Genomic DNA, 24,494 nt, shown 5'->3' on the forward strand with positions numbered 1-24,494 from the left:
AAGGAATTACCTGATCTCCAGTAACCTCGTCAACCCTGGTCAAACCTTGTTTTACTTTCAGTAGTGCACGCAGGCCGTCTTCGCCCAAAGGAAAAAAAAAGTGGGTGCCATATTGTATGGGTAGCCTGCGACATATCGTCGATTTGACGGAGGCGCGGTGAGCTAGACGAGGGGGGAAGCAGAGGGGTTAGATTGCCCGCATTCCAATCATTCATGCCGACTAAAGCATCTCCCAGCCGCCGTGTTGCAGAAATGCTGCCCTCATATTGCGTTGCTTTGCATCAAGAAAGTCGATAGGATGGGCCAGGCCTGGCTGGGGGCAAACGCCCGACACATGGACGTGTCTTACCGTAGCTACGACTTGACGGATCTATCGAAGGCGTAGATTATTTTGTGTGGTGACTTTTGTTCAGATATAATGCACCCAGCAACGGTGTTCCTGCAATCTTGCAACCCTCGCAGCTCATTTCTCTCATTTCTTCCCCCCTCCTTTTTTTGTTTTTTACTACGTCGTCTTGCTCTTGTTTTCTGGTTTGTTGGAAATGGGTCCGGGTCTGGGCTTCTATTCCTGACCCCCTTTTCAGCCCTGTGTGTGCCTGCTTGGTGATGCCCTCACCTTGGTCTAGGCGGGGCTACTGAATCGAAAACCCACTCAAGTACGACTGGCAGCTGGCCAAGCTCCCCACGTTGAATATATTAAAATTACGGCACAACGACCTCATGAAGGGAAAAGTTACAGGGACCTTTTGGCAACAATAAATAAGGGTTGCCTCCCCATACCGGCGTGTGAGCCTCAGCTGAAGCGGTGCGGCTGAGCGAGAAGAGCAAAGAGAAGGGAAAAAACGCATCGACCAAAAAAAGAAAAAGAAAAGAAGAGAGAGAGAGGAAGTCAAACAAGACAGCGACCATCGAACCTTACCGACGTCGAGGCACGGCCACAACAGAAATCAACAATCGAGAATTTCAATACCGATTAACCTCCACGAACGATCTCGACGGCGGTACCCCCGAGATCCTATACTCCAGTTGCAGAGAAAGCGATGAAGAGTAACGGCATCCAGCATCGATTCGACCCGACTTTCGGTCACGGTTACGGCCACGGTTACGGGGGTTACGGCTACGATCGTAATCGCGGCATTCCACAAGAGGACGACATTATCCCGACCTGCTTGGTCCCGGCAGCAAGACAGTCGCTCTCGGCGCTGGACGAGAAGCGTGCCAACGAGATTCGGCGAGGAGTGTACGCACACGTTTTCCTCGACGTCAAAAATAGCAACAAATCAGAAGAAGTCTTGTAAGTCTTTTCGGCTTGCCCCTCTCGGTTCGGTTCTAGCTAGTCAGTCTCCATTCCCGTCTCGGCTGCCATTGGATATTGTATACTCTATTTGTCCACTTTTCGCTTTGCCTCGTTCGTTTCCGTTCATCGTTTCCCCCCCCCCCCCCCCTTTCTCTTTGCCCCCTCTTGTTGCTCTCTGCTCGTAATGTACACTTCACTTTGCATGGCATTCGTGTCCTGTAGTTCGCTGCCGTTCTACTGTAGCTCTGATGCATTGCATCTTTGCTGCGCCTTCTTAGCCTGCCCTGACATTGAGATTTGTTTCATTTCTTCAAGTTGGGGTAGCATTGTTTGGGCTTCAGGTTCATCCTCTCTCACTGTTACATCATTCATGGTATCCACGTTGTCTACGCGTGCTGCTCTTGATTTTTTTTTTTTTTCCTCCCTTATCCTTTGCCCACATTTACAAAAAAATCTCGATGACGACTTTGGGTACAAGTCCGACTATTGTTACGTCGTTCGACTCCCAAGTGAGTGGATGGGGCGCTACTCCACGCCTCATTTAGCGGCGCCCGAGGCTTCCAAGCGGAGCTGAGCTGACAGGAGTTGTTGGATGGGTTTGCAATTTCGCATTTTACTTTTTGGCGCGGATTCATCCATGCCTGCAGCAGTGCACTCAACACATGCATCTCGCAGCGCCAAAATCGCCGTGATTGCAAACAAAGCCACTTCCTGCTATGCAGAGAGCGTTTCGATCTGTCTTCTCGTTAGATTGCGTTCCCCACGAGATCTTCTGGCCCAGCCTTGAGCCTGCTGGTTGCGGGGGTTGATAATCCGCCCAGCTTCGACCTGTCACTTCTCGAGATGGGAATGTATCGTCGCTCTTGGAGCATGGATGGAGCTTTTATTCCCCCGAGCTCCTCTTGTTTCTCCCACGTTTCCGACATTTCCCCCTGGCCCTTTTGCGAGATACCCCTTGTCCCCTAATCTCTAGTTCCAGCTCAGAGTTGGGTAGACCCATGATTGAATCATGTTTATCATCCTTGCGCATCTGTTCATCACGCACCTTTTTGCGACTTCGATCGGACTCTCCCAATCACAAACGCTTTGAAAAGAGATGGTGAAGACCTCGCTCTCATGGGGGCCAACAGGGCCCTCAGGAGCTTCGTAATTTCCACCTGGAACAATGGCGCGCGCGTCTCTGCCAGTTGCAGGACAGGACAAGGTTCGCGCCACTATCCGCCAAGCGGCGCGCCACGACAGATTTCCTTCTCTATCTTTCTTTCTCGTCCCTTTTTTTTGTCGCTTTTTTTCGCGCCGCATATAGTCTAAGCCCTAGCGCAAGTGCCAAAAGTAGGGAGTCGTTCACCGCGCCCACGTTGCCGGATTGCGCGACTCGACTACGGCGTGAATTAGCCCGTCACCCTAAACGCCTTTCTAAGCCTCGACACACCTAAGACGGGTCTACGGCTGAGGTTAGCAAAGGCGGGCCAAGGAGCCCCCTCCAAGGCCCTAAGGAACCAGGAACCAAAGGGCCCAAGGGCCCAAGTGCCCCAAGGGGGTGTGTGGAGGGGTGGGATGTGTCCTCCCCCCTCAGTGGATGAGCGGGCATCCATCAGTGCCATCAAACTGCATTGGGATAGGATGATCAGAGCAACTGTCTGAGCACTGCCCACGCTCCTCTGTTGATTGTACTGCCAGACTATGGACGTTGGCCGCAGTAGGCAACCTCCGCTCAGCCCAGGGTTCAGGCTGCAGCAGCAGCAACAGCAGCCTTTTCACTACCAATGCCGGCCTTTGCGGTTTTTTTTCTCCGGGCTTTTCGTATTAAAATTGACAGAGACCCCCTCGTCACGTCATGCTGGCGCTTGTTTAATCTTGTTGTTTTTTCGCTTCTTGCTGTTTGCCGAATCTTGTCCTTTCTTGGCTTGGAGAACGTGGGCTGTTGCCGATTCCCGTTTGCGCTCTCTCTCACTCTCACTCTCACTCTCACTCGTTGTGGGTTTGCCTAATATTAACACGTCCTCCCGCACCCTAGTAACTCGAGGATTCAACAACACAAGAGACGGGCCACCGCTTCACCTGCTGCTTCCACGTATATCATATATGATGGTAATCGCTTGAGAGTCCCTGGCCGTTTTTCTTCACGTCCAACTGTCCCCGCCGCTACTACCACCGTCTCAGTCGCAGCCGCCGCCGCCGCGCCCCCATCCTCGATCCCCGTCATGACCGCCAGCCACGGACCCGCCCCGGCTTACTTCGGAGCTCCAACAGAGTTGTATCCGGAGCGTGAGCAGTTAATAGAAAAGATGCCGCCCCCACGAACCAGTTCGCGAATCCCTCGCACACCATATGCCCTACAGACTACGCCTACCGAGGTGAAGGGTGTTGTCGAGGCGATGCCGTCGCCGCTCAACAGACCAAGGAAGCTCTCGCAGGCCTCCACCGTCACCGTCAGCAGCGTAAATAGTCCCAGAGAAAGCTTTGAGACGCGGTCCCGAAGCGCATCATGGAACAGCAGCAGAACGAGCTTCGAATCGAGAGATTCGTGGAAGCCCGACTACCTGCATAACCGACCGAGTCAGCCCGTGGCATTTAGGAAGAAGGCCAAGCCCGGAGAGATCTTTGCGAAGCTGCCTGGAGAGGTGCTTGAGCTGATTCTGGGTGAGCTGAAGAAGCTACACTTAGACAAGAACAAAGAGAGCTGTGCGACGTGTTGGATGAGGGATCTCTGTTCCATCAGCTTGACGGCGCGGAAATGGTGCAAATATGCGCGAGTTGCCTTGTAAGGTGACCCCCATGACAAGAAGCATGGCCTTCCTGCTAATGTGATTGCAGGTATGAAGATATTCAGCTGGTCGGACTCGATTCGGCAGCACAAAAGAAGAAGTACAAGCTCACCTTTGGCACGCGAATGATGCTTCTGCGGCGGACTTTGAGAGCGAACCCTCATCTCGCCGCAATGGTTCACGTCGTAAAAGTCCCCAGCCCGCCCGCAGGCGTCGCGCTGGAGGATTACTACAACCAGGTGGCAGCGCTGGTCATGGCCTGCCCCAACTTTGAGCGCCTCATGGGTATTCACCCTCAATACAACCACTCGTTTAGCAAGCTCTTCCACGCCCTTTCAACTCGCAAGCGGCTCAAGCATATGGACTGGCTTATCCAGCCTTCGCCCTACCAACGACAGCACCGATTCCGATCGAGTTCGTCGAGTAATGCTGCGGCAATGACGCAACCGCAGCGCGATTCTGTGACTCCTGGAGACCTGCAACCGCACCAGAGCGCAGCCTTTCTCGACTTCCACCTCGATTGGGCTCACCTGACGACCCTCACGATCCATTGCCTGCCGGGCGCAACCCTCACCCCCGACAACCTCGTCAGCTCGACATTGATGCACCTGACATCTCTTCAGCACCTTTTCTTGTCTCGGATGCCGGTCACCGCGTTCGACGATAGCGCCCTGCTTTCGCTTCCCCCCTTGCGTACGCTATCGCTCTCACACGTCCCCGGCGTTACCAGTGCCGGAATCTCGGCCTTGGCTACCTTACCCACAAGCCAGGCGATCCAAAAATTGACTCTGCGCCACATCAATCTCGACTCCCTACCCGCCCTCGCCAGAATCTTCTCCAACTTTACTTACCTAGAGTCCTTCTCCCTCGTGCAGAGCTTCGCCCCCACTCTCCCCGAAGACACCTTCATTTGGCTGATGCCCTACCTCGCCTCCGGCTCCCTGCGAAAGCTCCATTGGGACATCACGAGCAACACCACGAATGCGAATGCGGCCGACTCCATCCTCGCGCGCAGCATCGCCGCCAGCGGCTTTCCCTCCCTTCGTAGCCTTCGCGCTCCGAACGACCCGGAGGGCATCTTCCAGGCTCTGTGCCGCCCCCAGGAAAGGGCCGACATGGCCAGCGACCGTTTTCGCCCCCCCGCTGGGCGGAGCGCCTCGTTCCCCGTCACAAACCCGTCGTCCCCGACTAAACCGTCCCAATCACCGACGGCCGCCACGCCGCCGCCCACGTCCGAGACATTCCGCGAGTGCAGTAACCTTCACCAGGCCCGGCTGGCGGCTCAGTCCCGCCTCGAGGCCGCGCGTCCGATCCCGCGCTTCTTCGCCAACATTATCGACGAAGACGGCACACTGCTGGAAAAGTACGGCTTCGCGGGCTTCATCGGCACCGCCGAGAGTCGTATCACATATAACCTCCGTCCGGACTGGGGATCCTCGGACGAGCGCGGTGGGCTCGTCGAGACGACGGACATCGTGTCCAGCAGCCACGGCGAGGACATAGGGAACGGCAAAGAAGGGTGCTCGGGGCGCTGGAACATTGCGTCCGCGGCGACGGAGAAGAAGGACAAGGAGCGGTGGTGGCATACGGAGAGGGGCCGGTGGCACCAGCCGGAACTTGCGTGATGATGAAACCTGAAACTTTTCAAGGCGCGCAAGCACACCCCCCTTCCCTCCCCCTTATGGAGATGAGATCTCCATACTCACTTACCTCTTTTCTTTTTCTTTCTACTTTTTCTTTCCTTATTTTTGTTGGTTTTCAAGTTTCTTTTCTTCATTGACGACACAAACCTTTTTTTTTATGATTTGCAAATTGTCTCGGGCGGGGAATAGATACCATGAACGACAGACATCTGAGGTTGAGGAAGACAAGGGATACATGTGCTTAATGTTTATACAACGGTATTTAAAGCTCGACGGTGACGAGTAGTAGAAATGTAGCTAGGATAGGATAGATCAATTACCTCTTTGATAGAGGCTTGACAATAAGGAATCCGCTATTCCCATAATTCGTGAAACATTACAGAGTGTTCGTCGTTTCGGTGTGATGTTGTAGTAGTATCTTGCGATAGGAATATTCTCTTCAATGAGTGTGAGCGTGGTTGTGAGTGAGAGTGTGAACGTTGTCTGTCCGGGTGTTTGGACAGAGAGGCACAGGCAGGCTTACATCAGCGAGCGCAATGATGAAAGTAGCAGGCTCTGACGGTTCGACCAAAAGGTGAAGCAGGCTCCGCCTCCTCGCTGTTGCCTGTGCTCACTCACAGTCATCGATGAGTTCGCCCGCGTCGGTGTGTGTGTGTGGTGTGTGAGTGGGTTTGGGTGTTCGCAGCACCTGTTGCCTTCTCACATTGAAGCGTAGTGGGGAATACCCCAGTGGCTGCAGCAGCCTTAAAAACGTCTAGGGAATCCCTTCACAGGCGGTTCCTCTTCCACATCCCCCCCATCCATTCCCGCTTCCCCCCACCCCCGTCTATATCCGTTAGGTCACCCCGTACCACTACCGACGCCGCCGCCACCCCACCTGACCTCACTTACCTCCGTCAGCCTCAACGACCTCCGATCCTCTGCAGTGTGTAAAAAGCATTATTTGACTAATCCCACGTTCCCGGTTGTTCATCTCAAGATTTTGACACAAACATCTTGGTTTGCTACGCCGGTCTGACTCACCGCCATCATCGCGTGGTGCACTGTATTGCTCTTAGCATCATCAAATACTCACAACGACATCATTCGTCATCGTAACGGCTTACCAACTACACGTCAAGTCCCACAGGAGAATCAGTCTCAACGGGAATCGCCCAAAGTAGTGTTCACAGAGGGAGGGGGAAACGAGATAGCTCAGAGCTCATTCGCGTAGGGATTTGCCATAGGAAAAAAGGGAAAAGGGCCGGCAGACGACAAGATGGCCAGGGACAAGACGCTCCGCATCTTTTGCTTCGGTGACTCGCTTACGGCGGGGTACTCGGCGTACGGCACCGTCTATCACCCGTACTCCATCGCTCTCACCAAGAAGCTGTCCAACGACCTGTCGGATACCCAGATTATTGCGACGGATAACGGCATGCCGGGGGACGTAGTTTCGCACGTCGCGTTCGCGAAGCGGTTTGAGAGCGAAGGTTCGTTTACCCGCCGTCATATTTGACTTTACGTCTACGTCACGCTTCTATTCTCATTTCCTTCATGTCTTTGCGATCGATTTTTCTAATGTGCTTTTATGCTGATTTGAATTTAGTAAACCAGAATAAGTACGACTGGGTCGTTATCCTAGGCGGCACAAAGTAAGTTGCCCACCCCCGCCGCACAGCGCCTTCGTACTTCGACGATACTAACACCACCCTCTCAGCGATCTGGCATACAACATACCGCCAGAGAGGACATTCGAGTCTCTCAAGGCAGTCTACGACTCTGCCCTCGAGAAAGGGAGCAAGGTACTCGCGCTGACTGTACCCGAGGTCCATTATAAGAGCGCGGATCTCGACGACAGAAGACGAAAACTAAACTCCGCCATACTCTCACATAAAGCACCAAATTAGTATGTTTCGCATTTTTCCGTTTCTTCACGGGCGAAAATCCTTTTCGCGCACACTCACAAAAAACCAAGCAAGACTGACCCGTGCCCAGCTACGCATTCGACCTCAACCCCAGAATCCCCTATCACGCCCTCCCAGACAGAGATCGCAAAAAGTACTGGGACGACGGCGTGCACCTCACGCCCGCGGGGTACGACTGGATGGGCGGCCACGTGGCCGAGGCGTTGGGCAACTTTATCGAACTGGAGCGGAATCCCAGCTCGCGCAGGTCGAAGCGCGCAAAGAGGTACAAGGAGGAGGACATTGTCTCCTTCGACGAGGAGTCGGGTGACCCGCGATCTCTAAGCGAGGGATACGTCGTTGTGCGAATGAGGGATTTGGATTAGATACCTTTTTTATTTTTATTTTTCACGGCGCAAGCTCTTTTGGTTTTTTTGGAGCCTTTTTTTCTTCTTCTTCTCTTTCTGCTCTGCTCTCGTGCTCTATTGTCGGCTTGTCTGCGGTGACACCTCCAGCCTTATCTTTGTCCGGCTCAGACGAAACTCTTGATGATCTGCTGTGCTATGCTCATTTTGTATGATCCCCTCCCCCAAAAAAAAACATAAAAAAGAGAACGCCCAATGTATTCCACCCCTTTACAACGCCAGATAGGTTCATCATCCCAACGTCATACGTTAATTGTCGTCTCATACAACCAGGTTGGCCTCCACGAATTCCTAAACCAGACAGTTAGTTCATGTATGTCAAAGAGTTGATGAAAGATGGAAATGAGTCTACACTTACGGGGAACTGCTTCTGCAGGGCGTTGGTCACGTTCTCGACCTCCTCGGCCATGCTCTGCACATTCGCATCCCACTGCCTCATCTCCTTGCCCACCGTGACCTCGGCCCGTCCGCTGCCCTTCTGGCCCGACGCCTCACCGCCCTCGAACCAAATCACCTCCTCGAGCTGGTCGATGCGGCCCAACAACCGCCCTTGCTCAATCATCCGCGCCGTGGTCTCCTCCGCCTTCTCTCCGTCCAGTCCGAGCAGGGAGCCGAGGGCCTCGAAGCCGATGTTCCGGTACAGCCGCGAGGCGCCAAGAAGGTTGTGCTCTACCACGGCCTTGGCCAGCACCGTGGACCCGTCAGCTGTCGTCGCGAGCTGGTGGGGTTGCAGACCCTGTGCAAACTTCTCCACCTCCTCGGGCGCGAGCAGCCTGTCAAAGAACATCTTCTCCAGCATACCGAACTCGTCCAGGCCTGCAGACCGCTCGTCCTTGTACAGCTTGCCCAACGCACGGCTTCGCATCGGGCCCGCAGGGGCGAGAATGGCGCACTTGACCGCCATGCTAAGAGTATGCAGACGTTCCTCCTCGGCGATGGCCGGGCTCAGGCTGATTTCGTGGTATCTTCCACTGGCACCGAGGAAGTCGCGCTTGGAATCGAGGATGCGGGCCTGCGAGAGCTTGAAATGTAGGTCGAGGTCGCGGTCCTGGACAGTGTGCATTATATTCTTGAGCTTATTGACGTACGTCTCGGCGGCGGTGGTGTCGTCGACCTCGAGATAGTTGCGGGCGATGCGGACCCAGACGCGGGCCTTGTCGTCGTTTGTGACTTTCCGCTGGGAGCTGTCGAGGGGAATTTCGGCGAGGGCCTTAGCAGCGTCGAGGAAGTCCTCGTTGTTCTCGTGGGCCTCTGCGACGAGCTCGCGAACCGAGGCGACTTGGTCTAGGAAGGAGGACGGCTGGGTTGCGAGCTGCGATAGGGTGTGATTGCCAACGGCGATCCAGAGGTCGTCATTCTTGAGGTCGCGAAGGGCGGAAACGAAGTTGGCCAGCACGGCACGGGTCGAAACGATGCCTAGAGAGGCGGCGAAGAAGGCGTCGAGAATGGCGTTGAAGTCATCGGCGGCTGTGGGGGGAGAGGAGAGGGACTTGATATCGGCGATGATGGCGTCGTAAGCGCTCGTCCTGTCGCCGGGGGCCGATTCGGCTTGTGCGAGCCGCTGGGCAACCTTTTGCGAGGGTGCCATTGTGCTATATCGTCGTTAAATCACTGCCTTCTGTCTGAATGTGTGGTGCGAACAACTTGGTGTATTTAGAATCTGGAACTGTGCTGTTGGGTGAAGTCGCAGAGCTGGAGCTGAGCTGTTGTAATTGGCAAGGTTAGGCAGGTACGTTGGATAGTGGGGTAACAGCTTAGAAGATGGAGGGGTGCAGGGGCCCCACGTCCATGGTCCATGGTCCATGGTCGGGAATGTGACATTATTTGCCTTCCAAAGTCTTTGCTAAAACAGAGTCCGATATTCAACTTATCTGCTGAGGTTAATTATCGATATCGTACAGGATGTGCAGGACAGTTTGCTTTTTGATATTGAGTTCGGCATGATTCGACTTCCATGGCAATCCATCAGCATCACTACTGCTTCCCGCAAGTCATGATGCTCTAATAGTCAAACATGAAGTTGACGGGGTGTCACCAACACTAACTCAATGCTGAGCAATGCTAGTTAAGGCTGGCTCCGTGAATACGCAAATAACTGTGGATATCTGCCTTACACAAGCCTCATTTTTGAGGCTGTTGATAAGCTTTGTTATATCTAGAATCCGAGCTTGCAGCAAAGCGTCTTGGAAAATACAGTAACAAATGCAACTAGTATCGTAACTAAAGAAGTCGATCTCTTTGTCATTCTTCCTTCCCAGGACTCAAGGCATAATCAGAGGAGCGCAGTTCTTTCCGCTGGTGACCTCACAGTGTAACCAGAACCCTGACATCAATCACAGCCACCTTGACAATAATTGCCCTAATGAGAAAATTACCTGAAATCGAGCCTGCCCAAGTACACCTCTTCGGTGAACAATCGGAGTCTAGGCGGTTAGCGTTCATGGGTTTCTTTACTGTTTTGAAGCACCATAGTGCTTGACCGATATCTAAAGGGGTTCGGGGATTTTTGCCGAACACGACTCAGACTCGTCAATTTTGACCACCAAACACTCAGGACAGGGATGCACTACTTTGCACCGATTTATGCAAACATGAATTATGAAATGCACGGGTATCTCCCAACATCGGCCCACCATCAGCTGATGATGGCGAGCTCACCCTCCAGCCTAAACATACACTTTTCCTTCCTCTCCCCTACTCTACAAAATGCAATAAGAGCCCATCTTATCACTCTTTTCCCTCTCCCAACTTAATGCTGCAGAACAATCGGCTTTCCCGACTCCCAATTGTTCAGGCTCTCCTGGATGTTGACCCAGTATCTCAGGTTAACTGCCTCCCGTTTCGCCGTCTCAAGATCGTCGTTTCGGAAGGCCCGCTCCAGCACCTCCTCACTCGCGCGTATACGCTCGTCATTAGCCGCGCGCTGACCCTCTAGCTCGCTTTCGTCGGTCGCCTCTTCGATCTCTTCGCGCGCTTCCAGGACGATCATCAGCAGCTCCGGATCCTCGACCTTGAGTGTCTCGTCATTGGCTACGTCGACGCCTCGGAGCTGAAGCAGGTACTGCGCCCGCAGCAACGGGTTCGAGAGCGTCTTGTACGCCTCGTTGATGCGTGCTGATGTCGCCTCCGCACGCGTCTTGAGCTCCGCTGGATGCATGTCAGGGTGTGCCTTAGCCTGCAGCCGAAGGAATTCACGCCGGAGGGCTCGCTGGTCGATGGGAAAATGACCCTTGGGCGGGGGCCCGTCGGGGAGCGTAATCGGGAAGAAGTCGTAGTGCGTAGCGGGTGGCTTGCTGCTGCCATCCTGCGAGGCCACGGATGTTTGCTCCGTGGGCGACGCCGTTGCCGGCCTAGAGAAGCTTGCTGTTACGGACATCCACCGCATTTGGCTCGGCCCGGTGGACGTTTCTGAAGCCCATCGTGCATTCCGTGCAGCCAACGATGTGCTGGCGATCGCACCCATGCCGGCCATCCGGGACATGGTCGCCTGTCGCCTGCATCTTGCGCAGAGACGAGAGGCTTCTCGTGTACCAGTCGTGATTGAAGTTCGCATGTCTGATGAATTTGAATGTTGACGCCCAAATGCTGTAATACGATATGGTATGCAGAGTTTTGGTTGCCGCAGGGTATCGTTGCGATTGAAAAAGCTGTATTGCAATGCTCAGCGGCAAAATTACCGAAATTTGTGACGCTGAAGGCGTGGATGACGTCCCCTCCGTAGTAACTAGTAGCTGTGCCTACTGCCGCGCCAAAGCGAAGCGAAGCGGTCTAGGCTAGCGCCGAGAGCCGCGCCGACATGTCCGAAGTCGGTGCAAGTCGGGGTTTTCGCGGGCTCGCGGTATTCTTCCCACGGGTGGGTTCCACCATGCCCACAGTGCTAGCCACAGCACTTGACCAAAATGTGCTCTGTGATTCGACGGCCGTCAGGTTCGCTCTCACGGACGTACTGCCCCAACCCCAGATCAACCCCCCCACGGGCCTGGTTTCTGAGCCAGACGTACGGGGTAATTCCTGCCGAAATGGCTAACGACTTAATACAATGATGTGCCCGCCCGGTCAATCCCCAGGATCCTTCCCAATTTTTTCGAACAAAAAAAAGCCAGGTTGAGCCTACGAATTGCTGACACGATGTCGAAGGTATTCTCTGCTGAAGAAGGTTAGTTGTCGGGGTGGTTGCTGAGATGCGATCAGCCCTTTGCTGACCCGAGTTGTAGTGGCTAAGCACAACACCCCCGAGAGTTGCTGGGTGGTGCTCTACGGCAAAGTGTACGATGTTACCGAATTCCTCCCTTCCCACCCCGGTGGCTCGAAGATTATTGTGAAGCTGTCCGGCAAAGATGCGACTGACGAGTACGACCCGATCCATCCTCCGGGTATCCTCGAGGAGAACCTGAAGCCTGAAAACTGCCTTGGCACAATAGACCCGGAGTCGCTGGCTATGCTACAGCCCGTCCCAGCGACGCCGCAGGACGCAAAGCCCAAGGAGGGCCCGCCCCGTTTGGAGACGTTGCTCAACATGGATGAGATCGAGGAAGCTGCCACTAAGCAGATTCCCAAGAAGGCATGGGCGTACTACTACTCAGCTAGTGATGACCTGTGGACCAAGAGCAACAACGGCAATGTGTACAGGAAGATTCTGCTTCGTCCACGTGTCTTTGTTGATTGTACTCAAGTCGATACATCTACAACACTCCTGGGTCACAACGTGGGACTTCCGCTGTTTGTAGCACCGGCTGCTATGGCAAGACTCGCCCACCCTGATGGCGAGAGAGGCATTGCGAAGGCAGCTGCCCGGTTCAATGCGATGCAGTGCATTTCGAATAATGCCTCAATGACGCCTGAACAAATCATTGAGGGTGCCGAGCCCGGCCAGGTGTTTGGCTGGCAACTTTACGTCCAGAATGATAGGGCTAAGAGTGAAGCCATGTTGAAGCGCATCAATGCCAGGAAAGACCACTTCAAATACATCTGCTTAACATTGGATGCCCCAGTTCCTGGCAAGCGTGAGCTTGATGAGAAGCAGCAATTTGAGGGCGCGTTCGAGGTTGAGTCGGAATCAAACTCCAAGTCTACAGAGGCGAAGCGGCCAGGTGGTGGTGGTGTTGGTCAGCAGCTGTTCTTCGGCACAGCAGCTGACCTCACATGGAAGACGACCCTCCCCTGGCTGGCAGAGCACACCGATTTGCCCATTGTGCTCAAGGGGTTGCAGACACACGAGGATGCTTACCTGGCGGCCAAGTACGCACCGCAAGTGAAGGCCATTATTCTGTCGAACCACGGCGGTCGCGCTCTTGACACGGCGCCACCCGCAGTTCACACGTTACTGGAAATCCGCAAGTACTGCCCTGAGGTCTTTGACAAGATCGAAGTGTGGGTTGATGGTGGAATCAAGCGTGGAACGGATATTGTCAAGGCTCTTTGCCTGGGCGCGACGGCGGTCGGCATTGGTCGTGCCGCTCTCTTCGGTCTCGGCGCAGGAGGTCAGGCCGGCGTGGAGCGGACGTTTGAGAGTAAGTCTTCGTGCGGGGAAACGAGTCGTCGTCGATGAGTCGCTAACTCTGTTATTAGTCTTGAAGGCAGAGATGGAAACATGCATGAGGCTGCTAGGTGCCAAGAACGTTAGCGAGCTGGGCCCCAAGTTTGTAAGTGACACCACCGCAACTCAATTCCAACACTTGTATGAGACGTCGGGTGCTGATATCTGCCACAGATCAACACTCGCCAGGTGGAGAGGGATATCTACGATGGCGAGTCTGGACTCGAGAACAAGGTTAGCCTGTGGGTGAAGTCGAAGCTGTAATGCGGACGTCCCCAGAGCTGCAGAGCAACTGGAGAAGGATGATAGGGCAACGGTGGTTTACGAGGGACACATTGAGGGACGCGGAAGCGGATGATCGCATCTTGCCCGCCAAGTCAAGCGGTTGCGTTGCCCTTAGTCTCACGAATATGCGAGGTGCCTTATGCTCGATTCAGGGTAAGCCTGGATCTCGAGATCTTCAGAGAAGGATAAACGGGAGGAAGATGGTGGGGGATGGCGGAATTGGTGTTTGAAATCATGCACACACAACAGCGTTGTAATTCCGCAGGCTTACTTGACCTGGTCAAGCCGTGTAGAGTCATAAATGAGTGTAGAATGCTGTAGAGAGTTCTGGATTTCGCAATATTAAGCTTTGTATGTCAGTCATTGCTAGTCAATGTATACCATTGTCATCTTGTCACTGACTGTCGTGACGTTTTGGAAAAATCCCCTTGAAAACCAGCAGCCTTGTTCCTCCCGTTTAAATTTCCGATCCGATGACGCCGCTCTTATTCGTAGATCCGAAGACAAGATTACCCGACGTGGTGGATGGTGTGGCACATTTCTCGGTCAGTAAACGTCAGGCGATGCGGCGACTTGAGACGGAATTACGTCTTTGAGGTCTCTGATAGGCCGGGGACCGCAGTCGAAGACAGCGACATCTTGGAGATGTCGCGTTAGAACTCTGAACCTTCAGGTAGGGTGTCGAAAGAACCTGTCGCAAACTGTTGAATATATGAGGGAGGAATCTATTAGTGAAGCTCTTTCACATTGTTGTTGATGTAGGCGTGTTCTGCCACACATAACCACGGAAGACCGGAACATGGAGTCAGCCAAGCCCATAGCAAACTTTTCTCAGTAACGGGGAAACTGATGGGGCTTTTGAAGGTAATAAGACGATGTGCCCCTCCAGTGTCATCCACAACGTAACATTCGGCTGATCGAGTCAGCTCAACCCACTCGGGTAAGAAGCTTCTACAGGGGAACAGGGGCACAAGGGTGACCGTTGTATCCCGTGTGGCACGATGAAGCCGATAAAGAGAGATAATAGGAGACTGATCTGATGTGGAAATCTTCAGACGAAAGACGAAAGGGGGCAAAAAAAAAAAAAAAAAAAAAAAAAAAGGAAAAAAGAAGAAAAAGAAAAGAAAAAAGGGTGCGGCACAGGCGAAAAAGACGTAAGATGTCGAAATGAGTGTAACATTGGGTAACTATCGCCTTCCAGAAAAGCTTCTTGCAGTAGCAGGCGCACAGGGCATTGGATAGCTCTAGCTCCACCATCGGACAAGTCGTTGGCCATTGTTGGTGTGCGATTCCGGTGGGTGCGTATTGCAGACTCCACTATGGCTCCAGCTCGCGTTCCAGCTCTGTGCTGTGGTGGCGCCTGTCCGCCCTGTATCCCCTCCTCCTGCGCGGCTGGCCGCTTACTAGTCGGTCCCCGTTGAAAAAAGTGCAGTGGTCTCCGCTCCCCGCCAGCACCCGTTGTGCCCAGGCTGGGGTATGCAGGGGTATGTGGGCACACGACGAGCAACTACCTCAATATCCGGTCAGGACGGCCGGGCTGCAGGCACGCGCAATGGTGTGGTGAGCACCTTCTTCTTCCTCTTTCAGTTTTTTTTTTTTTTGTGGGTGCGCGCGCAAAAGGTCCCAGTCACTTTTCGCCCTTCTAGCCTCTGGTTGCCTCTATTTAGAGGCGAATTATTGGTCTTCTGTGTCAAATCTCCGAACAATTCGTCCGACCCAGCCAATCCTAGCTCATCCCCAACCCATTTCAGCCCTTTTCGGTCGCCTGCCACTGGCTTGCCGTAGTTCCGCTGATTTCTCTACACGAACTTGGTGTATTTGCCCCCGCCCGTATGCGTACGCAGGAAATCATCCCTCCATGGCCAAGAATACCTTGCGCTGCATCTAGGCTTTTTCGAAAAGTCTGTCTTGTGATGCCACTTTACGCTACCTTTCCATCTTAGGTAGCTGCGCCAAGATCCGGTGCGATCTAAATGCCAAAAAAAACCAAATCCTGACTGGATTTCAAAGGTTAATATGCTTATTGGTCTTTGAGCTGAGCCTAAGGCGTTGATCAGTGGCGCTTTAGCAAGCGGGTTGAATAGAACGAACCCTTCATAGCTTCGGAGGCCACGATGGTATGTATGATTGGGCAGGAGAGAACATTCTCTTCAACGCTAGAAGCCTGCTTGAAGCGGCCAACTGGCTAGTGTGGATAACTGTTGGCAGATTTCAACGCCAGCCAGTTCGCTCGTCTCCATGATGAAGCTTGTCTCATCAAAAGAGGACCCGCTCGCCTCTTGACCTTTTGTTTCTGCTATACCGCATCGATCCAAGTGACCCCATCTGTCGAACCAACCGAAAGGAAACCTGGACAGCCTATCGTAAGTTGTTGATGGACAACCCAACATTATCATTTCCATCGTACCGACCAACCTTCGTTCTCGGTGTGGTTGTGAACCCCCCCCCTTGCCAGATTGGCGGGCAAGCCACACAGCCTGTATGTTGTGCCATGGACGCAAATCACTGCAACCACACACGAGATCACTTTCATATGCCTCCCATCAAAGCGCAATGTTATTCACAAGATGCCGAGGGACCGCCTCCGGTGGCCCAGCAGGATTGCAACTCTGCGTGTTAGTGAACAAGGGGACACCCCAGCTCCTGTCGACACACGATGCGGGGCAACTGCTTGGAGATGGTGTCGACCTTGTTCTCGGCGTGCCGCCCAATCTGGCAACGCTGCCGGCCTGCCCTTGCAAGTCAACCGCCGCCAGCCCATCCTTCCTTAACCAAGCACAGATTGGGATGTCAAATTTTGTAACCTGACAGTTTTTCCCACCTGCATCCAGTCACGCCGTGCCATCTGACTGGTCGATCCGCTGTCCTTGTTACGCACTTGGGTTAAGTATCCGTTCGATAGACACACACATTACATCCACATCCACCTTGGTATTGCACCGTCCGCCCACATGTAAAAGACGTACGGAGTACGCGGAACACCTACACAATGTTCGAGGACGCCCAGGTACCCGCACCCCCGGCCTGACTTCAGACTACCCTGTCTGCCTACCGAGTTGAGGCGTCTTAGTCGAATGGGTCCAAGGGTAAGAAAGGGTTACATGCCTGATGTGGACATCAAGATCTCGAGCTATTGCTTCTGTCTGCTTTAAGGGTGCCTACTATTCCCCGGCATCCCCAGCACTTCCCCCAGAATCCATCTCTCGATCTTTGTACTTAAACTTGTTTGGTCCCACTCGACTACTTTGTCGGTTGATGTCTTGGATTTGACCTGGTGAATTGTTGTCGAGATATTCAGCCGGACGATTTCCTCCTGCAACATACGTCGGGAATCTTGCAGAGAGCGGTCACTAACTTTACGGTTGCCATACACCTAATAACCCATAACACGCAAATCCCGACTCAGTCATCATGAGAGACAAGAACGATATCTCCCATTCCGAGAACGCCCTTGGTGGTGTGAACTCTGGAGGAAGCGGAAAGAGAAAGTCCTGTATGAGACATTGCGCGAAGTTTTGGTGGGCGTATCTCATCGGCTTCATCGCCGCTGTTGTTCTCATCGTCTGTTTAATGTAAGTTCGAATTGCCGGACCTTCCATTCATCTCTCACAGCCACAAGCATGAGACTAACAATGTCTGTAGCATTTTCGTCGCTGTCCCTAAGATTGCCCAGAAGAAGCTTGACCATGCGGAGCTTGTAGTCGACGGAATCACCGTGTCCAACACAACACCCGATACCTACACGATGTCCATCAACTCGACCCTCAAATCGGATGGTCAGGTCAAGGCTACCATTGCGCCTTTCTCTGGAGTTATGTACCTTGAGGATCTGGAGCCGCACACCCCCTTTGTGACCATCAACTTTCCTGAGACGAAGTCCGTCAAGCTGCAGACCGTCAATATCAGCCAGCCCATCAAGATTGAGGACATGGCGGCCTTTACGACATTCAACACCTGGTTCCAGAACAACGAGACCGTCAGGGTTACCATCAAGGGCGACACCAACATTCAGGTTTCTGGAATCAGTAGGAAATACGATGTTACCTTTAAGAACACCGTCACCCTGAAGGGTACGTGCAGAGTTTACCCTAAGATTTCCACTGCCCATACTGACATAGTTAAGGTCTCAATGGTTTCAAGGGTCTCAACGTCACTGACAACACAATTTCCATCACCCCTGATGAACGGGGCGACAACTTCAAGGGTCATGTGTCAATTCCCAACCACTCTGTCTTCACCCTCGAGATTGTAAGTTCTCATGAGCCATCCAGGTCCTAACCCCCCTACTGACACAATAATCCCCTAGGGCAATACTTCTTTCTCAAATCTGCTCAACGGCAACGATATCGGTACCGTCTTTATCGACAACCTTATCCTGCACCCAGGCATCAATAATGTCAGCATGCATGCCAATATTTCTCAGGCTCCCGTTCTGGCTGCCATGGCTACCAGGCCCTCTTGCGAGAACGGCCTCATCCCCTTCTCGCTCCGTGGCAAGGACGTTACGAGCGGAGGCCAAAGGCTGTCATATTTTGCCGACGCCCTGGCTTCTGGTACCGTCATCACTGAGATTAATATTGGCGCGTCATTGAAGAAGTCGCTCAACCTCACCATTCCATGCCGTGCGTAGAGGTAATGCATAGCAAAGTTTGCAGGAAGCAAGGTATCTGACCGAAGTGTGATTGATGATTTACTTGGAGGATGGACGGACTATGAGCTACGAGCTACGCGTAGGATAATTGGATACCTTGGCTTCTGTGTGATTTTATTTACCAATATGTGGCAAAGCTAGATGTTTTTGCTGCAAAGTAGTTGAATTATGATACCTCGTTCTAAAATGACCACTCCAATTATGGAACCATGATGGAATGACCACCAGCATCAGCCCCAATGGCAATATGGTGGTTCCAGCAGTTTGCGCACCATGTACGCTACTATCTATGCCCTTGAGCCACCCACTAACGACCCTTATCTCGCTAGCATGTCGTCCAAAATATCAAAGAACCTGTTCGGTCCGATGTTCCAAAACCCTTCTATCTGACGACACATATGACGATGCACACCCATTCACAACAACCGAGGGCGTCATCGTCCAAAGGGGTATCATTATGCCACTCCTCTCTTCTTCCACACCCTCTCAGACGCTCAGAGCGAGCGAGCACTGACATTCGTTCTGATCCACATGTTACGCCAGTAGTAACGCGCGCCTCGGCCCAAGACAACTGAGACGTCTGCACGAACCTTGGCTCCTCTTTTCCAACCCCCCACGCGCGGCAATGGAAACCATGTCGCCTCAACAGTTTCCAATTCATCACATAGAACTATGCATTATGCCGTATGCGCTGATGGGGCTGGTTCGGAAAGTTCACAAGCCCTCTTCAGGCGCCAGCTTTCCGCTTCCCTAGGCGAGATACGCCGCCCTGCTCTGATGAAGCCGCGGCTTCGCTGCTGGGAGACGCGACCTCGGCAGCTGCAGGCACGAACTCGACTGGTCCGCCTGCCTTCCTCAGCCCAGCGCGCTCGGCGCGGACCCGCTCCTGGCTCTGACGCAGCGACGTCCTGGTGGCCCATTCAGGCAGGGTTTCTTCAGAAGTCGGGTCCCAGACGTCGCGAGGCAGGGTTGTGGCATAGCCGGCGCGGCCTTCGAGATCGACGAAGCCCATAAGCTTGTCTGTGAGGCTTGGGTTGCGGAGGGCAGCGGACTGAGCGAGCTTGGCGTTGAAGTGCACACCCTTCTTCTTGAGATCGAGGAACTGGGTGAACTTTGCGCTCAGGGCCGGGGGAGGAGAGCCCGGCGGCGAAGGGGGTATGTCAAAGTTTGGGACCGGTGGCAGGGTCAGGTCGCGGAGGAGAGCACGGGAAGCGGTGTATGGCGAGGCAGGGGCCTGGCCGTCGTCTGCTTGCGATGACGGACCCTGGGGTAGCTGGGTTTCCATGGGTGGTAAGGCTGGGCCTAGGGGAACTGAATGTTGCTGGACCGGGCCGATCGTTATGTTCTCCGACGGGGGTTGCAGCTCCGGAACATCTTGTTTTGGTGGTTGTGGTGATGTTGATTTGACATCACCTGACGAGGTTGTTAGTTCGAGATGAGCGACAGACATATGCTTAAATGCATCGTGATCTCTTACTTGAACTGGGTTGATGTACAGGAAGTGTAACTTTCTGGGGGATTTCGGCCTGCACCTGACGGGTTAATGAACTGTTGCACTGATGAGAAGTAAGTGTGAGTGAGTAATAACACCTTTTCAGGGATAGTTTCTTGGATATCGTCATCCTCGTCACTGCTATCATATCCAACTAGGCCGGCCATGTTGATGAAAGTGAAATTTTCAAACGATGGTTGAGTGTATGTTAAGATGGCTTGCGCTGCGAGCTGTTATTGTATTGACCAGTGTAAAGGCCTGGTGAGAGCTGCCGTGATTGAGACGCCAACTGGTGCTGGGACATTTGAACATCGATCTTTGATTGGGTCGTAAATGTGGGACCCACCCGCAAGACCTGACCTCACACGGGGGCAACCTAATTATCACGTCGCGACCTTTTTCCGCCCCTCTCAAACTTTCCACTGTCCAATGTCATCGGCGTCGTTTCTCAACCCTGGCCGAGCTTCAGACAACATCTTTCTTGACTATTCAGTTACTACCCGCAAGAGCTATCAGAGCTAAGCTTCAACACTGGTGACACCCTCGAGTGGAAAACCCTGCGAGAAGAGAAAAAAGTAGCTCTCACCAAACGTAGTGTCTTGCAGAGAGTTCGAGACCTACAACATGGCTCGGACCAGGGACTCGCGCTCACCATCGCCTGCAGGAAGCCAATACAATGCGAGACGCCACCGCAAAGACGATGACAGGCGCGATAGAGATCGCCGCGATGACGGCAGGGACTACCGTCGTCGCTCGCGGTCTAGAAGCCCTGGCGACGTGAGAAGCCACCACTATGGAAGACGCAACGGAGAGGATTCTGACAGACTCTACGAACAGCGCCGATTTCGAGATCGCGACCGTGACCGCGATTCCTACCGCCGCAGGGAACGCTCCATAGACCGACGAGACGATGATTCATATCGCGGAAGCCGAAGAGACGACCGTCCCAGGGACCGGAGAAGATCTCGTGACCGATATACAGACCGAGACCGGTCGCTTGAGAGACGGAGACATCGCGACGCCGATAGAGACCACCGTCCGCGGCGAGATGACTCTAGAGACAGAGCACGCGTGCGGCGTGAGGGAACTGCTGACTCCCACCCTCGTAGCAGGCGCGATGACAGCCGTCCGCGTGGAACCGCCCCTCCCGAGAACACCAATACTGCCGGTAACGAGGTAAGGAAGCCCCCATACTTGCGCTGTGATATTTACATTGCTAACTCAACCTCACAGGCTGCCAAGCCCAAGCCCAAACCCACCCCAGCCCAGACCGAAGCTGACAAAAAGGCTGAGCGACTCGCCAGACTGGAGGCGTGGAAGAAGAGCAGGGAGAACAAGGCCAATAAAGAGAATGAGGTTAATCCAAGTCAAACTAGGAATCTCCTTGCTGAGATGGACAAGAAGTCCGTGCCTTCACCGGTCGCCGCTTCACCTACCGTCGCTTCACCCGCCGTCGCCTCACCCGTCGTCGCTTCCCCCGGATCAGCGTCCCCAGCCCCGACACAGCCTACATCCGGAGTCGCGTCACCTGCTGTGCCATACGCGGGCAAATTTGATCCCAAGGCGATTGCGAAGAAGTCTGCGGCGTCACACAAACACGGTAGCACGAACGGCGTATTGGGCTCGCTCGAGGGCCGTCCCGAACAATCGACTGCTGCAGTTACACAAACCACAAAGGGTACGTTAGTCCTGCCGGCAGTTGAAAACATGTGTGCTAATAATACTATCGCAGCTTCGGCACTGCCCGCCAACCGGGGAAACCTGAGCGCGTTCGGATTCCATAAGCAGACCGATGGCGACAAGCTCGCGAGCAAGCGCAAACTGGACCTTGACGAGGAGGAGGGAACGAAAAGGAAACTCACGAAGTTGCCCGCACTTCCCCTCGAGACTGATGACACCCCCTATGCTGATCAAGACGAGGACGACGAGTCTGACGGTGGTAACTTTGCTGAGACTGAGGAGGAGGCGATTGCGGCTGCCCGCGCGGCACACGAACGGCGCGAGAGAGAAATGCAGCAAGAGACCCAAGAGGAAAAGGCCGATGTTGCCATGGATGACGCTCCAGCTGAAACCAACGGCGTTACCTCCGAAGAGCCAGCTGTGGAAAAGATGGATGTGGAAGACGAAGATGACGTCGATCCCTTGGATGCCTTCATGGCCGACCTGCAAGACAACAAGGCGAAACCCACGGAAACCAAGGCAAGTACATCCTCAAAAACGGTTCAAGAGCCAGAGGCGTACTTCAGTGACGATGACTACGCCTTCAAGGCAGAAGACAAGGACGCCAACGCTATCCTCGCCATGGCAAACAAGCGCAAGAAGAAGGACATTCCCACTGTCGATTATAGCAAGCTCGACTTGCAACCTATCCGTAAGAATTTCTGGGTCGAACCGGCAGAGCTTGCCGCTTTGACTGAAACCGAAGCCAACGACTTGCGCTTGGAGCTGGATGGTATCAAGGTTTCCGGAAAGGACGTCCCCAAGCCTGTCCAGAAATGGGCGCAATGTGGTCTAACACGCCAAACGCTGGACGTCATCGCCGACCTGGGGTACGAAAAGCCAACATCCATCCAGATGCAGGCCTTGCCCGTCATCATGTCTGGTCGCGACGTTGTCGGTGTAGCGAAGACTGGTTCTGGTAAAACGGTCGCTTTCCTCCTGCCTATGTTCCGTCACATAATGGATCAGCCGCCCATCAAAGATACTGACGGCCCCATCGGTCTCATCATGACCCCGACTCGCGAGCTGGCAGTCCAGATCCACCGTGATTGCAAGCCTTTCCTCAAATCAATGGGTTTGCGAGCTGTATGTGCCTACGGTGGAGCGCCTATTAGAGAGCAAATTGCCGAGCTCAAGCGAGGAGCTGAAATCATTGTGTGCACACCCGGCCGTATGATTGACCTATTAGCGGCCAATCAGGGTCGTGTTACGAACCTGCGCAGAGTCACATACGTTGTACTCGATGAGGCGGATCGTATGTTTGACATGGGTTTTGAGCCTCAAGTCATGAAGATCTTTGCGAACATGCGGCCTGACCGGCAAACCATCCTATTTTCGGCCACCATGCCGCGCATTATTGATTCCTTGACTAAGAAGGTGCTGAAATCTCCAGTAGAGATCACCGTTGGAGGTCGCAGTGTCGTTGCCTCTGATATCACACAGAAGGTAGAGGTTATTCCTGAAGATGCCAAGTTCTTTCACCTCCTGGGACTCCTCGGTGAGCTTTATGACGAAGACGAGGATGCCCGTACTCTCATCTTTGTCGAGCGCCAAGAAAAGGCAGACGACTTGCTCAAGGAGCTCATGGTCAAGGGCTACCCTTGCATGTCCATTCATGGCGGTAAAGACCAAATCGATCGAGACTCTACGATTGCTGATTTCAAAAAGGGCATTGTCCCTATTCTCATTGCCACATCTGTTGCTGCTCGAGGTTTAGACGTAAAACAGCTCAAGCTGGTTGTCAACTATGATGCGCCTAACCATCTCGAAGATTACGTCCACCGTGCTGGACGAACAGGAAGAGCTGGCAACAAGGGCACTGCTGTGACATTTATTACCGAAGAACAGGAGAACTGCGCTACTGGTATTGCGAAGGCGCTCGAGCAGAGTGGCCAGCCCGTCCCCGAGCGTTTGAATGAGATGCGCAAGGCACACAAGGAAAAGGTCAAGGCAGGTAAAGCCAAGGATACTTCTGGTTTCGGCGGTAAAGGCCTGGACCGTCTCGATGCTGAGCGAGAGGCGGCCCGTCTTCGCGAGCGCAAGACTCACAAGGCCGAGGGAGAGGAAGATGATGTTAAAGAAGAGAAGACTGAAGAAGACAAGGGCAAGAATGCGGCGTCTGCCATCAAGTCAGCTGTGTCCGCCATCGTATCCCGTAACACCAGCAAGCCTGAAGCGGACTCCAAGGCCAAGGACGCACCGGCTGCTGCTGGGGCTGCAGGTGGCAAGCAGCCCCTCGATGCCGTCAGTGCCGCGATTAGTGCTATTAATGAGCGTCTCGGCAAGGCTGGCCAGCTTCGTTCAGGCCAGCCCATCGATAACAAGGGACCCGACGCCGGCGCATACCATGCGACGCTCGAGATCAACGACTTCCCGCAGAAGGCCAGATGGGCCGTCACGAACAGGACCAACGTCGCCAAGATTCTGGAAGCCACTGGCGTGTCTATCACGACCAAGGGAACCTTCTATCCGGCTGGCAAGGAGGTTCCTCCTGGCGCGGACCCCAAGCTGTATATCCTTGTCGAGGGTGACACCGAGGTTGTGGTAGGCGCTGCCATGACCGAGCTTACCCGTCTACTCAGCGAAGGAACCGTAGCTGCGGCTACAGCCGACAGCCGTGCTCCTGCTTCCGGACGTTACAACGTCGTATGAGGTCGCTCTTGAGGCTGAGGTGTATCATTTCATTGTAGTATACTGAAATCGTTCTAAGTTGGGTGTTGGTGTGGCGGCGCGTCGGCGTAGGGAAGTTCGCCTCAACATATACAGCAGGGCACAATATGGAATAGGCATTG

The 24,494-nt window shown here is 53.7% G+C and overlaps 9 protein-coding genes across 9 annotated transcripts; 6 read left to right on the plus strand and 3 right to left on the minus strand.

Moving 5' to 3' along the window:
• Positions 1-1,040: 1,040 nt before the first annotated feature.
• On the plus strand, positions 1,041-1,298 carry CTRU02_205413 (uncharacterized protein; the record flags this gene model as incomplete). Its single annotated transcript, XM_036722710.1, has 1 exon — positions 1,041-1,298. One exon carries the CDS (start codon positions 1,041-1,043, stop codon positions 1,296-1,298), a length of 258 nt encoding a protein of 85 aa, XP_036585607.1.
• Positions 1,299-3,501: 2,203 nt separating this feature from the next.
• Positions 3,502-5,690, plus strand: CTRU02_205414 (uncharacterized protein; the record flags this gene model as incomplete). Its single annotated transcript, XM_036722711.1, has 2 exons — positions 3,502-4,061; positions 4,115-5,690. 2 exons carry the CDS (start codon positions 3,502-3,504, stop codon positions 5,688-5,690), a joined length of 2,136 nt encoding a protein of 711 aa, XP_036585608.1.
• Positions 5,691-6,966: 1,276 nt separating this feature from the next.
• Positions 6,967-7,980, plus strand: CTRU02_205415 (gdsl-like lipase; the record flags this gene model as incomplete). The annotated part of the gene is made up of 4 exons (XM_036722712.1): positions 6,967-7,180; positions 7,261-7,342; positions 7,408-7,596; positions 7,686-7,980. 4 exons carry the CDS (start codon positions 6,967-6,969, stop codon positions 7,978-7,980), a joined length of 780 nt encoding a protein of 259 aa, XP_036585609.1.
• A 343-nt stretch (positions 7,981-8,323) lies between these two features.
• Positions 8,324-9,607, minus strand: CTRU02_205416 (pci domain-containing protein; the record flags this gene model as incomplete). Its single annotated transcript, XM_036722713.2, has 1 exon — positions 8,324-9,607. One exon carries the CDS (start codon positions 9,605-9,607, stop codon positions 8,324-8,326), a length of 1,284 nt encoding a protein of 427 aa, XP_036585610.2.
• A 1,161-nt stretch (positions 9,608-10,768) lies between these two features.
• On the minus strand, positions 10,769-11,572 carry CTRU02_205417 (Fe-S protein assembly co-chaperone HscB; the record flags this gene model as incomplete). The annotated part of the gene is made up of 1 exon (XM_036722715.1): positions 10,769-11,572. The coding sequence occupies one exon, from the start codon at positions 11,570-11,572 to the stop codon at positions 10,769-10,771; it is 804 nt and encodes a 267-aa protein (XP_036585611.1).
• A 575-nt stretch (positions 11,573-12,147) lies between these two features.
• CTRU02_205418 (mitochondrial cytochrome b2) lies at positions 12,148-13,819 on the plus strand (the record flags this gene model as incomplete). The annotated part of the gene is made up of 4 exons (XM_036722714.1): positions 12,148-12,175; positions 12,234-13,529; positions 13,588-13,661; positions 13,730-13,819. The coding sequence occupies 4 exons, from the start codon at positions 12,148-12,150 to the stop codon at positions 13,817-13,819; spliced, it is 1,488 nt and encodes a 495-aa protein (XP_036585612.1).
• Positions 13,820-17,251: 3,432 nt separating this feature from the next.
• CTRU02_205419 (uncharacterized protein) lies at positions 17,252-18,470 on the plus strand (the record flags this gene model as incomplete). The annotated part of the gene is made up of 4 exons (XM_070204551.1): positions 17,252-17,412; positions 17,483-17,910; positions 17,964-18,088; positions 18,147-18,470. The coding sequence occupies 4 exons, from the start codon at positions 17,252-17,254 to the stop codon at positions 18,468-18,470; spliced, it is 1,038 nt and encodes a 345-aa protein (XP_070061655.1).
• Positions 18,471-19,218: 748 nt separating this feature from the next.
• CTRU02_205420 (HCNGP-like protein) lies at positions 19,219-20,150 on the minus strand (the record flags this gene model as incomplete). The annotated part of the gene is made up of 2 exons (XM_070204552.1): positions 19,219-19,904; positions 20,024-20,150. 2 exons carry the CDS (start codon positions 20,148-20,150, stop codon positions 19,219-19,221), a joined length of 813 nt encoding a protein of 270 aa, XP_070061656.1.
• Positions 20,151-20,607: 457 nt separating this feature from the next.
• CTRU02_205421 (pre-mRNA-processing atp-dependent rna helicase prp5) lies at positions 20,608-24,354 on the plus strand (the record flags this gene model as incomplete). The annotated part of the gene is made up of 2 exons (XM_070204553.1): positions 20,608-21,661; positions 21,716-24,354. 2 exons carry the CDS (start codon positions 20,608-20,610, stop codon positions 24,352-24,354), a joined length of 3,693 nt encoding a protein of 1,230 aa, XP_070061657.1.
• Positions 24,355-24,494: the final 140 nt, after the last annotated feature.

Source organism: Colletotrichum truncatum (genome assembly GCF_014235925.2).
Source record: "Colletotrichum truncatum strain CMES1059 chromosome Unknown Contig_0003, whole genome shotgun sequence".
Lineage (NCBI taxonomy): Eukaryota > Fungi > Ascomycota > Sordariomycetes > Glomerellales > Glomerellaceae > Colletotrichum > Colletotrichum truncatum.